Genomic DNA, 16077 nt, shown 5'->3' on the forward strand with positions numbered 1-16077 from the left:
ATTACCATCAGCTTACTGTGAGGCTTCCAATTAGCAGCAATTACACTCAGAGTAAATTCACCAACAAAGGCTAGATGATTACACACTAATTATATCAGATTTCATGGGACGTAAAAGGAAAAGTGCTGGATTAGTAAAGCAGTAAATATTGACCAAAGACAGGATCGTTTACCGTGCTGTGAAAACATTTAAAGAAAACCCGTCCAGCTTCTGCTCCTTTTTTTTTTTGCTGATAAGTATCATCTAAATATCAAATACATACTAAGTAGCATCCACAGACTTCCACTGTGACAGCAATGAAGTGGTACCATCTGTATTTTTGATGAAGAGTCACATTTTTCCTGCCATTTTGACAACATGCATTTAAGGCCATTTATCATCAGTACTGCTAGGTAATGAGGGCATCCACTGGACCGGAGTTGCATAATTCTGCCATTACTGTCCCATTGTAATAATCTTCTGACCTCTAGCTTTCAGAGCTGATCTTGAATGCTGTGACAAATCTGAACACGTACCCACATTTCTAACACACGCTCCCCCAAAGAAAAACATAGGGGAGAAGCTCAAGGTCAGCTGAGATAGGAAGTCTGAGGAAAAGGGCCTTTTTCCCCCCCAAAGGAGTCTGAAGGTCCCCATTCATAACACAAACTTGGGGTCATGTTTAACCTCACACCTCGAACGACAAAACTAACTCAGGAGCCTGACATTAAAATACAAAGAAGAGGACATTTGTGAAATATCAGTTTTAAAACTTTTCCTTTTAAAGCAACAAAACAAGGCAGGTGATTTCATACAAATTCTTCGGGACAAAAAAGGAAAATTCTAAAATAATAAATTTCAGCTTATTACGTTTAAATTACACCAAATTACAAACAATCTTTTGGGAAACTTAGTAGCACACGTTCTCCTCTCTTTTCCACTCTATGTAGACAGTAGGTCTATTATGCTTTTTCCTTCAGTGCCCCAAAGAACCACTACAACACTCGACAACCTCATGTAGGGCTGTCGCCTATTCACGAGCACCTCCTCCCCTCTCTCCATCATATGGCTGCGTGCATTACACCACTGATAATCCAGAGGGTGTGCATGTGTGTGTCAAGTGCAGCAGTAACTATAATGACCCTGTTAGTTATCTCGATTTGGAAAAGAAGAAAAAAAATGCAATTAACATCAGCATGTGCACACATAAATTTCCCCTTTACAAATACATATTTAATCATTTTTATCATATTGCAATATAACAATTTATGGAAGAATTACAGTTTTAAATTAGATTATACAGGTTTATCAAAGTGGATGGAAATGTTTGGGCCTGAATACGCTTCAGTAATAAAGAAGTCACTGAAGATACGGTTAGAGTCCTGTTTTTATTTTTTAACCACTGTTTTAAAAATTCAGCCCATTAATATTAGTATCAGCATTAATAACTAGTATTAACTCTAAACGTCACCGAGCTTACCCGTCCAACTTATCCGTATTGAACTTGAACTCAGACACGGGCTGTGAAGTAAATCTACAAGTAAAGGCAATCCTTCGTCTTCACAATACTACCCTTTCTATAGGAGGGAACCTTGTTGTTTTATGTGTCCTTTTCTTCTCCTATAGCTGCACGACAAAGTGCTGGATTCTAAAGATAAAGGCAATTTTTTTTGGATGGGGGGGAAAAAATGTTGAAAGTAGCAAAATAAATGACCTGCTGGTCCCATGGTGTAATTACAGTGGCTGGAAGCATACCAATCTATCAAGAGGAAGAAGGGGGGCTGACACGCTGCAAAGGGGTTAGTCAAAGGAGATAGCCTTTGACTAACTACTGGCCCCGGAACAATCGATACTCTGCAGATATTGCATCCAGGGAGAAAGGGGGGGAAAAGCCCTAAAAACTTCCCAAATGGCTTTTCATTCAGATATTGATCAGCACCCTTTTATCGTGACCTTGCTCCACCAAGGCCATATACTTTCTTAAGGTATATGAAACTCATAAATCTGATAGTTGCTACTGAATCCTTCCTGGCTGTGAGCAGCGAGGCAGGAAGCTAGGGCTGGTGTAATTGTTCTTTCTGGTGACCTTCTTTCATACTTCCAACTGGCAGTCCCGAACATTTCTGAGATACTGGGAAGTTAGAGAAAAACAAGGACTTAAAGATAAAGTGATAAAGTGATGAAATTAGAGCGTGACATTGTGTCTGATGTCTGTGTATTTTATTGCAGAAATAGCTACTAAAGTTAGCATGCTAATTACCTTGCCTCGAGCAGTCTGATCTTATGATGCGACCAGAGTGGGTGACTGTAGCAGGCAGAGAAGCAGCAATGTTGCGCTGATAAACTGTATATAAAAGATGGGTCTGAAAAGTGAAATAAATATGGAAGTGCCTTAAACGTGAATACTTTTTCATGGCTAGCAAGGGGAGAATTCAAAAGCTAGATTCAAGCAGTAAATATTACTTAGTTTTAAAGCGTCACTGGAAAAAAAGTGACGGTCATCGTTTAAATAAATACCTGGTCCCCATTTGAGTTGAACCACAGATAAAGCATGCTTTACTGTGTGACTGAAGAGCTGATATCCTATACAGATCCTGGATGTGGCGAGCAAGATCTTCCCCCAAATTCTTCACATTAGTTTCAAAATAAAAGGAAGGAAACTGTGAAAAGGCTCCGATTCAGGCTTTGCAAACCAACACGTGACACCACAATGGCTACTTCCATCTTTTACATACAGCCTGTAGCAGAAATTCCTCTGGTGATGCTTCCCACTGCTGGAAATGCCTTGAAGTTTGAACTTGCAGCCTGCCTTTTATTATGGTGAGTAGCCAACTGTATAGAAACAGTGTTGATATTTTTTTCTAAGTTAGCCATTTGTGATAGGCGGGTTAGACCAGTTAGAACAGCTGTGAAAGGCAAGCTCAGATATGTCAATCTACTAAACTGAAGGACATGTTTATTGCTTTCTTCTTTTTTTTAGCATTCATGGGCTGCACTGTGATTGTATTACCCACACACAACTTCAAGTGAGGTGCAAAGTCAATTGGTGTGTACAGATGTACCTCTTATTCTCTCTCACCTGCACATTAAATGACGTGCTAAGGAAAGCTGTGTCGTAGGTGCATATACAGTATGCGGCCAGCTCAGACATGATGCGTAACCGCTACAATACATGTTAAAAAAAAATTAAAACAATAATAATAAAATAATTTAAATGATAATGATTAAAAATACCCATTTTGACCTAACTACTTTCCTATTGTTGTCATTTTAAGTGATCTAAGTGTAGTTCTTTGAGCCTCGGTCTATACCGCCTCACTTAACCATGGTAACATATGGACATCATCAGCTGTTAATATGTTTCACCATGACATGTTGTTACTATTCCTTACAGGCCCAGCCACTGTAGTGTATATAAAGTAGAGGTAAATGTTATCATTAAGGCTATATTCTAATTCATATCTATGAGCCAGACTGCATGGTAGGGCCTTCGTGGCACGTTATTTTATGTAACTGATGGAACACATGTCTGTCAAACTTGAACAGCTTCCCCAGAGATTTAAGGAACATCCTTTTTGTCCAAGTGCCAGACGCACGTCGCAGTCAGTGATTAATGAATTGGAGGTTTTTATGTTAAACCCGTTTAAGGACTTGGGTGCTGGAGACCGTCTGTGCGCTACAGAGCGTCTCGTTTACAGAGATGAACATAGCTGAAGGCAGCCTTGTATTGCTTCGCGTAGTATGTTTATGCTATCTGTTTATGGCTGTATGAAGGCAGATGGATGATCACAACTCGAGCCCCAACTAATTGGTTTTGAAGGAGTCAGGACCTGGACTAAAGGAAACAACTGTCTCTGCCTCAGACGACATGGAAGCTACGCACCGCTACAGCTGCCAAAGCTCAGTACATTGGGTCATGTTTGTGTTTAGACTCCCGAGTATTTATAAGCAAACCAAAAGGCCATTAGCAGTTAAAAATTAGTAGCTAATTCTACACAAGGAAACAGTTTTTCCCTATATAAATCAACGCAGTCGTATTTTAGGGCTTATCCCATTTTAAATGTTTTTCCCGTTTTGGCTTTTAAAACTGAAACTAAATGATTTAATAATAAATTTGGATTGCAAAAAGTAATCCAACTGGAAATAGTTTTTTTTTTTTTTTTTTTTTAAAATCACTCAATAAAGAATGATCTGTTTATTCTTTATCCAAACACAAAGCAAATCGGGGTGTCTGATAGATACACAGCTATGTACTCTCTCAACATTTAACATTCAGATTTGCAAAATCGATCATCTAAATGGCTCTGTGAAAGGATGGAAGGATGGTGTAGAGAAATGCCACCATCTTGTCTTTGTCTCCATCTAAACTTTTGATCCTCCTGTAACAGATCTCTCTCTCTCTCCAGTGCTTTGTTTCATCCTTCTCCTCATCTCGCTCTCTCTCCCCGTCTTCCTGCCCCTCTCGTGTCACGCATTTCCGAGAGTCAGTGTATTCTAAACTGTTATGCTCTTGTTTCCTATGGTTATAATCTCCAATGACATGCCAGAGTCCCATTTCCTTTTTCAGCCCTGCATCCACAGTACCAGTGCAGCCTTAATGTACAGTGTGTCCATAAAGCGAGCACGCAACGCAGTGCAGACACTGTGCAGACCTCAGCTTTAACACATGCATTACATTCAGTATTATGTATCATAATTGTGATTTAAGTCTGGAATGAAAGCGTACAAGTGGAGATTAATCTGTCTGCCGCAGCTTCTCATGCGGTCGTTTACTGAAATAAACAAATAAATAAAATGTGAACGTTCTCACCGTAGTAACAGTAACTATGTGTCATAAGAATTTATTGTATTCGGCATCTTATTTCAGTGCTTCTCAAGTAGACACTGCCAAAACAAACAACCAAACAAACAAAAAAACACTGATTATTCTGATTTCTCAGTTTTCCATTCTGACAACGTGACAAAAAGCATTCATGACATGTGGTGATTTTTGGTTGGGCTACAGGAAATTTTGACCATCATCTGTGCTTAGAAAGTTAGTTAATTCAATCTAAAACTAGTTCGATCTCATAAAATTTAAAAAACAAGCAGCAGAGGTTTGTGGTTGTGAATGAAGGAAGACGACTAAATACTGTGCCTGTGCTCAAACAGCATTAACATAAGACACACAATACTACTGCCCACACCGTAACAGCTGAAGCAAAGCAAAACTGGAATAAATCCAATCATTTAACAACTGAAGTGGCATGCCAGTGTCTCCACAGCATTTTGTGCATCTCATGTCATGATGTATCACTGCCTAAAAAGGAGGGAAAAAAGCTTTTCTGGGAATGTTAAGCTCCGGCCTCTTTCCCCTCAACAGTGCACTGGTGAAATGACGTAGCACAAGATAAAATAGTAATGCTAATATCAATAGTTTGTCCATTACAGGTCAGCTAACTGTCCACTGGAACAGTTACAAAGCTGTTGGTTTTCGATCTCACAAGGCCGATCAATACGGGGGCATACTGTTTCAATTTTGCCGGCATTGATTTTCTCTATAACACTCCAACCCTAAAGCATTCATCTTTCTGAAGGAAGGAAGATTTGATTTACTGAAGAAAAATTGGAGTGCACATCACAAAGATTTTTTGCCGGGCGGGAGTGTGACATGCCAAAAGATGGATGTCCCTTGGCTGGGAAGCCTCTAGCCTAAGGGCGTCCATTAGAGCAGCGGTGCTGCAGAAAATGAGCTGCTTATATGAGGAAGGAGGAGCAGAGGGAGAGGAGTCGGTGCTCAAGGTGTTTGTGTGTGTGTGTGTGTGTGTGTGTGTCTGTCTGGAGGGGTTCGCTGTAGGTGAGGATTTTTGAAGTAAAGTGGAAATAAAAGGATGCCGTTGCAAGCTTGCACGTGCAACTTGAATAATGTTTGCATTTGTCTCAGAGAGACTGGTGACATCAATAAACAACTGCTCTGGTTAAAAAAAAAAGTATGCACACTTCTTCTACATCACACAATCTTTTTCCAGCTGCAGCCACCTTCCTTTTACTTTCCCCGCTTCCAGCATCCAGAGTGAATTTCCATGGTACATTAGTCAGCCTATTAGAATGCAATAAAGAGAAGGTATGAGAGGGGAAAAAGAGGAGAGTAGTGTCTGTCCCCAGAGACTGCGAGTTGGCGTTCTCCATCATCTGCCCTCATCTCCCCTCTGTCTGTCGACTTTGTCTAGGTGTCATATACATGAAAGATGATTCCTGACCCAAATAAACACCACAGCAGGCTTGATGCTCGGTGGACCCAAGCTCCAAAAAGGAGGGGAAAAGTGGAGTGAGCAAAACTAGAAAAAAAAGAAGGATATCTGACAGTTGTTTCATTTGTGATCATCTTGCTAGCTATTCATTTACTTTTTCCTCTCTTAAAAAGACAGCAGGCTGACATGTTGTACACCTGAGTCTCAAGGTGCTGGGACACAAATGCATGGATGAACAGGTAGTCAACCTATCTGTCTGACCGTGGATCTGTCTGTGTCTTGAAAATAGACGACAGACAAGGGCATAAAAAAAAAGATAGACACTCCCTTTGTCTGGTGAAAGGATTCCTCCTCAGACACTCAGTGATACAACTGAAGTGGGATGTGAAACAAGAAAGAGCAAAAGGACAAAGAGTGAGGGTAAAGGGGACAAGGAACTACATGTGGTGAAAGACTGACAGAAAGACAGAACTGCAGACAGAGAAGAAGCAGAGGGGAATGGAAAAAGGAAAATCACCTAACACCTCTTTTCTCCAGAGGCCAGGGCGGCTGTAAGCTGGATATTAAGACACAAATTGCATTCAGGCAGGTCACACTGTGTCACAAGATATTAGATGCCTGCCGTGAGGAAACAACAATTCCCATCAGCTTGTGAGAAAATAATATTTTCATTTTCAGACCCTTTATTGAATGGAAACTTTGGGGAATACGGTTTTATGGCGTGTGAGCAGGCAGCCTACAGTTTTTAAAATCCATGCAACAAAAAGGACGCAATCATAGCTGCGTATTGTCTTTGTGTTCCTGGATTTCATTTTCACAGCTGGAAAAGAGGTTGCGGGTTTCACTGGGTGAATCCATCCTCCCCCCTTCCTTATTTACCATCAGGAATGATGCTGCACCACATGCTTTGTGTGTATATATGAAATTAAAAATAAAGAAGAGGAAAATCTTATATTAGGAAGCCTGCAGGTATACAGGTGTGCAGAAGGGGTTTTTTGTTTGTTTTTCCCACATTCATCGTTTCCTTTTACTTGTTCTTTTTTTCAGAGATTTGCAGCACCAGATGTTTCTCCTATGCCCACATACCATCGGCTCTGGTGCGAAGCTGCACCACCTGACCTTCACAGTAATTGACCAAAAATATTGATGTAATGGCACAAGACTGATTGTGATTTATTAAAAGAGCGCTGCACTCCAAGGCTCAGTGCCAATGGCTCCCTGCGCCCATCGGCAGCCATTAGGAAAACCATCAATAGTACAGCGGCATAAAGCAGCGGTAATGGGGGACTTTTCTAGCCAGAGCTCGTAGAACACAATATCCATATTAAATGGCGCAGCCTTGTGTGAGCACACATAGAGACAAACAGAGAGAAAGAGAGCGCAATGGAAGGAGGGGAGAGAGGGAGATTGGATCAAGGGAGGAAAAATATGACAAATAATACACCATAACCTGATCCCGATATGAAACAGAAACAAATAGAAAAGGAAAACAAAGGCAGCGAGAGATAGACTCCTGATCCAACGGCAAACTAACCCTCGCCAGACGAGTCCCTGGAGACTTAGTGCAGCCTAACAAGCGTGAGCCAGCAGCCGTCTCTGGAGCTCGCCATTACACACTACCTGCACAAACAGCCATCATTAGGGAATAGCTGCATTGGACTGTGCTGCCTATTTGGCGAAACAAACACAGAGGATAAGGTTCCCTCTGTTCTTAATGGGAACTGAGCTGTTCAAATGGCTTTCATCTCTCCCCCCGAATCAATGCATCATTCAACCCGCGGCTGACATTTTCACCTTTGCAAATCTAATTTAATCAAAGTCATGAGTACTGGTGGCTGAGATTAAAGATAATGAGATTAAAACCATAACGGCGATTTGAATAATTTTCAAGCCCGACAATTGGATGCAATTGAAGGCATTTCTATGAAATTAAAGTAATAATGTTGCTTCTTGATTCTTACGATTATACGGGCTTATCAGAAAGAAAACATAATGATGAGACAAAAAAAAAAAAACATGTTCACGCACACACACACTAAATAAAATAATGGATTAATAATGGACTAGCTAAAGCATACTGTCTGAATGTATGCGTGAGGGAGGGGGGAAATAAATAAATAAAAACATTTATATAATACGTCTAATCTGATCTTATTTGAAAGCGGAGCACAGCTCTGTTTGAGTCTTTACACAACCACAGTTTTTGTTTTACCTTATGGAAGAGCCGCCCCAGGCTCCATGTTTGTCGGTCAGGATGTTGACTATCTTCTGGATAAGCTGCGTGGCTGTCACATGGTCGCGGTACTTGGCCGCACGGATTAAGTGGTCGCACAGTTTCTCCTCATCACGTTTGTCTGCTGCGTACTGAGCACAGCTAGACTGGAAAAGAGAGGGAAAACAAACACACATACATTAATAATGACACCCTAGCATAATCTATAAAGTGCACATCGCCAAAAAACCCCAAAACAAAACAAAAATCACACATGCATGTGCCACACATTACACCGTGCTCTTGTGTGTAAATAACACAAACAAAAACAGGGTTGGAACCACGCAGATATGAGCACAATGGTGTTTTCACATACAGAAACTCTACTCTGACTAGAACCAAATGAAAAGCACAGGGGGTCATTTCTGCCCTCGTGTCATGTTGATTAATAACAGTGGACATGTATTTTCTAATGCCCTCCAGCACACCAAATCACACGATACCTACAATGCACAGGGAGGACATTTTTCTCTGTCTGAATTTGTTATCAGAACGGGCCTTTGAACTCGGCAGCGATGCTGAAACTAAAACACCTTCTGACAATAGGGGCTATAATTTGAAACAGTGTTTGAAGCTTTTGTAACCAATTTTTACAGCGTATTCAGGCTGCAATCGTGACTTACTGTGGCATGCATATTGATGACGAGAAGTCAAAAAACAAAGAAGAAGACGAACATGGGCTTTGTATTGCACGATTAATCGCGTAGCCTGGGTATGATATAGGACTGTTTATTATCGACCACCTTTAGATTAGTGTTAAACTGACTGACTCACTAGTCAGTCATACTGTAACTATTAAACTCAAAAGCATGGCTGAACAAATACAATAAGCCCTCTCAAAGTTAAGGGTAAAGCGCTTTATAATGGGCCCTCCTCTTCAATTTCAAGCACAACATTTCATATCTGACAGAAAATCTATAGGTATAAATCACAGAGGGGCTTTTCTGTGGGCTGCTTAATTATCAATCTAAGTCTCTTTATGTGGAATTAAAGGGGGCCCTGACCTTCCTAGCACGATGACCTAGTCACTATACTTCATACAGAAAAAGGTGCCTTAAATCTGGGACAATCTGTGAGTCCCCAAATTTTCTACTTAGTTATATGCATTAAGATCCTTGCAGGTTTCCATCATTTATACAGATAGCAAGTAGCAGGCCTGCAACGAGTCTACTTCTATCTGCTCCTGTGTGAGACATGTAAAGTCTGCAGTACTAATCAGCGGTGCTGGGTTCAAACTCATAACCATAAACAAACACTTCATCACCTGTGTGTTGAGCCTGCCCAAACACCCAAACCCTCCATGCTGTAATGGGCTTTACTTCTATCCGAAGCCAAAGTCTGTGGGAGAACAGGCCAAGTTCACAGACTCGACCTTAAAATAACAACCAACATTTTTTTTAAAAAGCTCAGCATGTAAGTAGTGCCATTAAAACCCAAACTTTGGTTTGCTTCTAAGTGGAAAAGACAAGTCACAGTTAATTCCAGGGGTCATACTGTTGATGTGAAGTCAGAGAATATGCCGGGGTATTATGAAGGACTTATTATGTTATGCTATTATGAAGGTTGGAGCGAATAAGTAAATCTCCCTGCTGGCACCACCTTGCTTTCCCTCGCATACAGGTCGCACTGACAGGATAAAGGACAGAAACTGAAGAGAGGCATTCGGAGACATTTTAAAAACAGACTGTTCTTTCATTCCTTTCAAGGAATGCCAAAGAAACATAAGAAATAAATTAAAACTTTCTGTTTCCACTTTAGTTCAAATCATGCCTCTTTGTGAGCCACTAAAGCAGTCAGTGTGATTATTTTTGATAAGAAAACACACTTTAAAAAAAAGAGAGAGGGAGACGAGGACATCCGAGTTAAAAATGCTCAGCTGGGGTTGAAATATGGAAGACTCTTCTCCGTTTGCCTGCTACTCAGACAGCCACCAGGGCACAACTTGCCGCCAGTGAGAGCGTTATGACTTGCGACATTGTAATCATGGGCAGCACCTTCCATTACACGGCCTGGCTGACAGGGTCGGGCCAACGTGGGTGCTGGCTCTGCCGGAGGGAGACAGCTTGGTTGAAGACGAAATGATAATGGCTGGCATTAATCGAGTCAATTACGCTGAGTCGTGTCTCCCGCAATTCATCTACAGTTCAAATAAATAACTAGGGATGTGTGTTGGAGTTTTGGGGAAGGAAATGGCCTAGCCAGACGTGACTGGAGGGTGAAAAGAACAATAATCATCTCTAAAAATCACACAATGGTGGAAAATAAGCAACACGCACCTGCAGAGATGAAGTGTGAGAAAGAAAAAACAAAACAAAATCGCATGAATTTTAATCACAGCTGAAGCCGAGTTTATAACGAGAGAAAAACATAAACACGCAAGCTTTCTGTGGCTGCTAAATGTTACCGAGGCTGCCAAAGGATTGTGTTTGTGCCGTGTTGACTACAAATAATAAGCGGAGGTGGGGGGGGGGGGGGGGGGGGGGGGGGGGTTAGAGAACGAGGAGTAGACTTTCTCATCTATACAGCAGCGTTGTACTAGTGTCAGCTTTATCTAAATGCTGTAGTTGTTAGATGATGCCTTGGCTCCCCTCCTTCTCTCCCTCTGTGGGTTGAGAGGGTTAACCAGTATAATAGGCCGGAGAATGGAGGCTCATTACAAGATATCAGCCCTATGTTTATCAATTAGAGTGACAGAGAAAGGTCTAGTGGTGTTGCCGTGCCACGGCGAGCCTTCAACACGCCGTCTGACAAAGCCAGGGTCTCGAGGTTCTGACGGAGAACAGGAGGAAGGAACAAAACCAGCAGAGATATTATTAAAGCGCTTGATTTGCAATCTCTTGACATTGGTGGCACGTCAGGGATACAAGTGCGCCAAGGCTGGGCCTATTGCTCTACGAGATTCTCCAATTTCTCACATCCGTCGACAAGCACTCCCAGAGGGTTTCATTTACGAACGGGCAGAGAAACTGTCCAGAGGAAGCCGAGACATCAGGCTTGTCCTTGTCTGGCATCAGAGAATGCAAATATACTACAAATAAATTCCTCCTGGAACACAATGGAGGTCTAGTGAGACAAGGGGATGAAATGAGAAAGGAGGGAGGGAGGGGGGCGGTTGCTAAACAAAAGTAGATGGCGAATCGGTCCACCACCACCACCAATTGGTTGCAGAGAGATTCTCTTGCACTTGATCTCTTGCCCTCGAGTTTTCAAATTGCAACATAAAATGTCACCAGGGGAATTCAGACAATAGGCAGGGGAAGAAACGAGTGAAAGGACAAGGAGGGGGAGAAAAATGAGGGCTTAAAAGTACAATGGCGAACAAAAGTCACCAAATGACAATGCCTGACAGCCACTTCAATTCTGAAATGATGCTCCTGTCATGCTGTGCTCCCAAGTATTGATTTTTTTGCTTCTTCTCTTGGAGCGCCAGAGGGAGAGAAAAAAAAAAAATCTAATCCAGTCGAAACAGATCCCTGCTACTGGCATCAGCCCACTGCTATAGCCACCATCAAGGTTAACGCAGGCACAACACTTATCAAAGTATTTCTCTCCTCCTTTCTCCTCCCCCGGCTCCTCCCCTCACACTGATCTTTAATGGACTGGTCACCATGCTCGGCTGGCAGCCTCTTCATCTTTTCTTACCCAGAAACCACTTGTCTCTGCAAAAACCTCGCCCTCCTTTTGCCACATCAGTCTGCACGGCTGCCATCTCCTTGTGCGATAACTCCGGCACAGCTTCAAGGTCGTGCCATGTGAAAAATCATTCGTGTTAAAATGTCATCTGGAGATGAAAAATAGTCAAATGAAGGCAGGACGCAACCGGATGAAAAATTTGGTTGCACCTCTCCTGAATTTGCTGTTGCCCAGAAGTCAGGAAGGCAAGGTGTTAGTGGCACGGTGCTCAAGCTGAATGTAAAAGCAAATCTCCACCAAAGAAACATAAAAAAAGAGAGAATTAAAGCAGCAAACAGACTTATTGTGAATAAAAACATCTAAAAAGCGGACAGCAGTGACAGCGATGCTCTTTTATCAGCATTACAATCTCACCTTCAGCCATTAATAGGAACAAAAAAATATATATATAAATATCAGGAGAACATTCCTCCAGTGACTAAAGGGATGGTGTCGGAGTGAAACAAAGGAAAATGTGGAGTAAAGTCATATTTCGGGGTGAGGTGGTCAGTAATAATGATGGGAGCTGCGGAGGAGGTACCTGGGGACTTCATTATGTTGACAAGACAGCAGGACTGAGACTACTGTTCTCCTCTCTGTAACCCACTTCTCCTTTTCCATTTCTTGGCATCTTAAGTGAAACAGTCAATGCTGTGCAGTGTGTGTGTGTGTGTGTGTGTGTGTGTGTGTGTGTGTGTGTGTGTGTGTGTGTGTGTTGGGGTAGGACAAGAAGAAACACTAAAGTTTGTCAAGGTGTTGCGTGTTAGGAGCCTGCTGTCCAGGCTGGAGAACTAGGTGCAGTTTCTCACTATTCTTTTTAAAAATGTGTCCCTGTGCTCATGGTGCTGCGATACTATCGCACAAAGACACTTGCTTTTGTTTTATTGGGTCCCCCCCTCTCTCATTCTCTTTATAACAGATTTGCCTGTAATGAGACGCTCGGTAAACCAGCCCTGCTGACATACTACATTACAGCAGCGACAACTACATGACAGCAGGCTACAGTTGGTGGCAGCTATCAGTTTGAGTGCTGCGAATGTGGTGGTGAAAATAGCCTTTGGGAGTTACGGTTTCTGACTTTTTCCCCTGCGTGTGTGGTGGAGTATCCCCCATTCCCCACAGTGCCGATTTATTAGGTATATGAGAAATAGAAAAATAAGAAAACTGCATTAGCACTCACTCTCTCCAGGCATTACTTGGAGAAAACAGTAAAGTATTTTGCACGCACTCATTTGTTTTGTTTGTTCTTCTTAAATTTACTTCTAGAAATTTGCATTTCAGTAAAAACTAGAGCAAAGTGGCTTTTGTTATTTCTCCTGTTGAAGCCCATTTTAATAGACTTGACATAATTTTGTGTATAATTATTTTATTGAAACGGAACATAATTATTTAGTAAAATTATTTTAAGTGAGTAGTGAAAAATATCAAGGGGGGAAAGTTTTTGATCACAGGTTTGTTTTGCTTCTCAAACAAAATACATACTTATTCATGAAGATGGCACATGTATTCAAATTGTTATGCCATTAAATTAATATATAACCTGTTACTTTAAATAGCTCACATTATATATAGCTCATTATCTCTTAGACTTTCAGATCAATCTATTGGCCTTGAAAGGGAGGTCAAAGGTCAAATATGACATACTTTATATGTTTATGTGTTACTTTCTATATGTTGGCAATAAACACCACAATAGTAAGAATAATAGTTTCCACATTTTAAGGTTTTTTTGTCCATTTTCGACCAAAGAATTATTAAATGAACATTACAGACCTTGGTGAACGTGAGCCAAATTTTAATGGATTGTTAAGACCACTGACTCCAGTCTACATCTCTACAAAGTTTTTATCAGAATTCATTCAAAACCTTTCTGTCTACTATTCTGTTTACAGACAGAATGACTCGCATGCGAAAACTACCAAAAATATAACCTCCTCAGCAGAGGTAGTAATAATCTAGGTTTGGCTTGATTTATTTCTTCTATCTTTTCAGATAACTAGCACCAGACAGGTATTGCAGACAAGGTTGTTCATTAGTTCATCAAGTAACCTCAAATTAAAAGGGAAGAATGACACAAAATCACCAGTTATGACAGCTAAGATTGTCTGAACAGTAAATCTATTGACAGCTAACGTCAAGATACATCATTTAAGATACAGCCTTGAAACTTTGCAGGTGCTTGGTTGGAAAGTCAGGGTCAAGTTTATTCTCCATTGATGGAGAAAACCAGCCATGCTGACATGACTCCCTCAACAAGGTTGTCTCTAAATAAAGAAGTTATAATTCTCATGCACTATAGAGTGGGAGAAAGACTTCTGCTAAAGCATTGCAACAGCCTTGCAAGAAAATTATATTGGCAGTCAATAAAATTTAGCAGAAACAGAGATATCATTTCACTGTAAAATATTCTTCTGGTCACAGAGATTAAATCACGGGAGTGTAAAAGAAAACATAATTCATCAGACCAAGTCACATTCTTCCATTGCTATGTGGTCCAGTTCTGATGCTAACGTGCCCATTGTGGGGCTTTCTGTGTTGGACAGGGGTCAGCACGAGCACTGACTGGTCTCCTGCTATGCAGCCCCATAAACAAGAACCTGATGCACTGTGTTTTCTGACATCTGTCTGTCAGAACCAGCATCAACTTCCTCTTCAATTTGAGACACAGTAGCTCGTATGCTGGATCAAACCACACAGGCATCCTTCCCTCCCCACATGGATCAATCAGCCTTGGCTGCCCATGACCCTGTCAGTGGTTCCTCACCATTTCTTCCTTGGACCACTTTTGACAGATAATGACTGGTGCAGACTGGGAACAAGAGCTGGAGTTTTAGCTATCACAGTTCGACCCCTGTGATGGTCAAACCCTCAATTTTGTGCATATTGCCTGTTTTTAACATATCAGCACTGAAGACAAATGTTCACTTGCTTCCTAATATATATCTTACCCAGCAGATAACCAGTGTCATTTACTTCACATGTTAGTTATATTAATGTTATGCCTGATCGGTGTATACTACATTAAAAAAATTAACCTCGGTGATTCAGACTATTTCAACAGATGTTATCTGTAAAATGCATCCTTAGCCAGAGTTTCTCTGAGATGCTCAGCACAGTCTGGCAGTTTGTGGTAAACGCTCATCCACAGACTACAGGTTTATGATAACAGAACATAATGAGCATCAGTTCAATGTTAATGTCATTAACATGGAGAGAAGGGCCAGGTCGTTTTACAAGCTCAGCAGAGGGATGACAGTGACACCAAGCACTAATTAGGCGCTATCGTCTGGCTTTCACTGGATCTCAAAAACAGTAAAATCAATTACTCCAGAGAGCAGCAGAGGATGAATCAAGAGGCTATATGGGGGGGAAAGGCAAGAAGCAAGAAGGAAGAGTAAGAATAGAAATGACTTGGGTGTTGCTCACTCTTCCCTATCTGAGCCTTCTTATCTGCCCTTCTGCCCCTGAGCCCACCACATTTCATCCCTAATGAACAGCCCCATAAAAAGAGGGAGTTCGATTTCTCGCTCTCCTTCTTTCCATCTCTCGGGCTTCCTCTCCTCCCTGCTCCCGTGGAAGATATCGGAGTCTATCATTTGCTGTGCTGGGCGGCAGCATCCGATCTGCAGATCTCCTTCACATTAAGGATCCTATTAGATAGAGAACCCTAAAAGGTAATTGGATTTCCCCCCTAGTTATCTTCATCTCTGTTTCACCCTAAGCCCGCTGTAATAACTTACTCTCAGGGCCAAAGATAACTCAATTCTGTCCCACAGAGAGCCAGAGAGAGTGTGAGTGAGAAAGAAAGAGAGGGACAGTGAGAGAGAAAAAGCATATGTTACGTCTCTGAGGCAAACGGGTATCTAAATCAAAACGCTCCTCTATCACTGCCTTCTCAAGGATATGCAATCTGACAAGGAGTAA

The 16077-nt window shown here is 41.5% G+C and overlaps 2 protein-coding genes across 16 annotated transcripts in view; one reads left to right on the plus strand and one right to left on the minus strand.

The window, feature by feature from the left end:
- lrba (LPS-responsive vesicle trafficking, beach and anchor containing) overlaps positions 1-16077 on the minus strand; it is a 175305-nt gene that overhangs the window by 79938 nt on the left and 79290 nt on the right. For all 15 annotated transcript variants that reach the window (XM_085161769.1, XM_085161780.1, XM_085161772.1 and 12 more), the window contains exon 36: positions 8422-8588. In XM_085161769.1, the coding sequence (XP_085017895.1) occupies positions 8422-8588 (167 nt within the window). The remainder of the gene's footprint in view (positions 1-8421; positions 8589-16077) is intronic.
- Positions 1-16077, plus strand: part of fhip1aa (FHF complex subunit HOOK interacting protein 1Aa) — a 200920-nt gene that overhangs the window by 51593 nt on the left and 133250 nt on the right. The gene's annotated exons all lie outside the window — the stretch shown is intronic.

Source organism: Neolamprologus multifasciatus, chromosome 6 (assembly GCF_963576455.1).
Source record: "Neolamprologus multifasciatus chromosome 6, fNeoMul1.2, whole genome shotgun sequence".
Lineage (NCBI taxonomy): Eukaryota > Metazoa > Chordata > Actinopteri > Cichliformes > Cichlidae > Neolamprologus > Neolamprologus multifasciatus.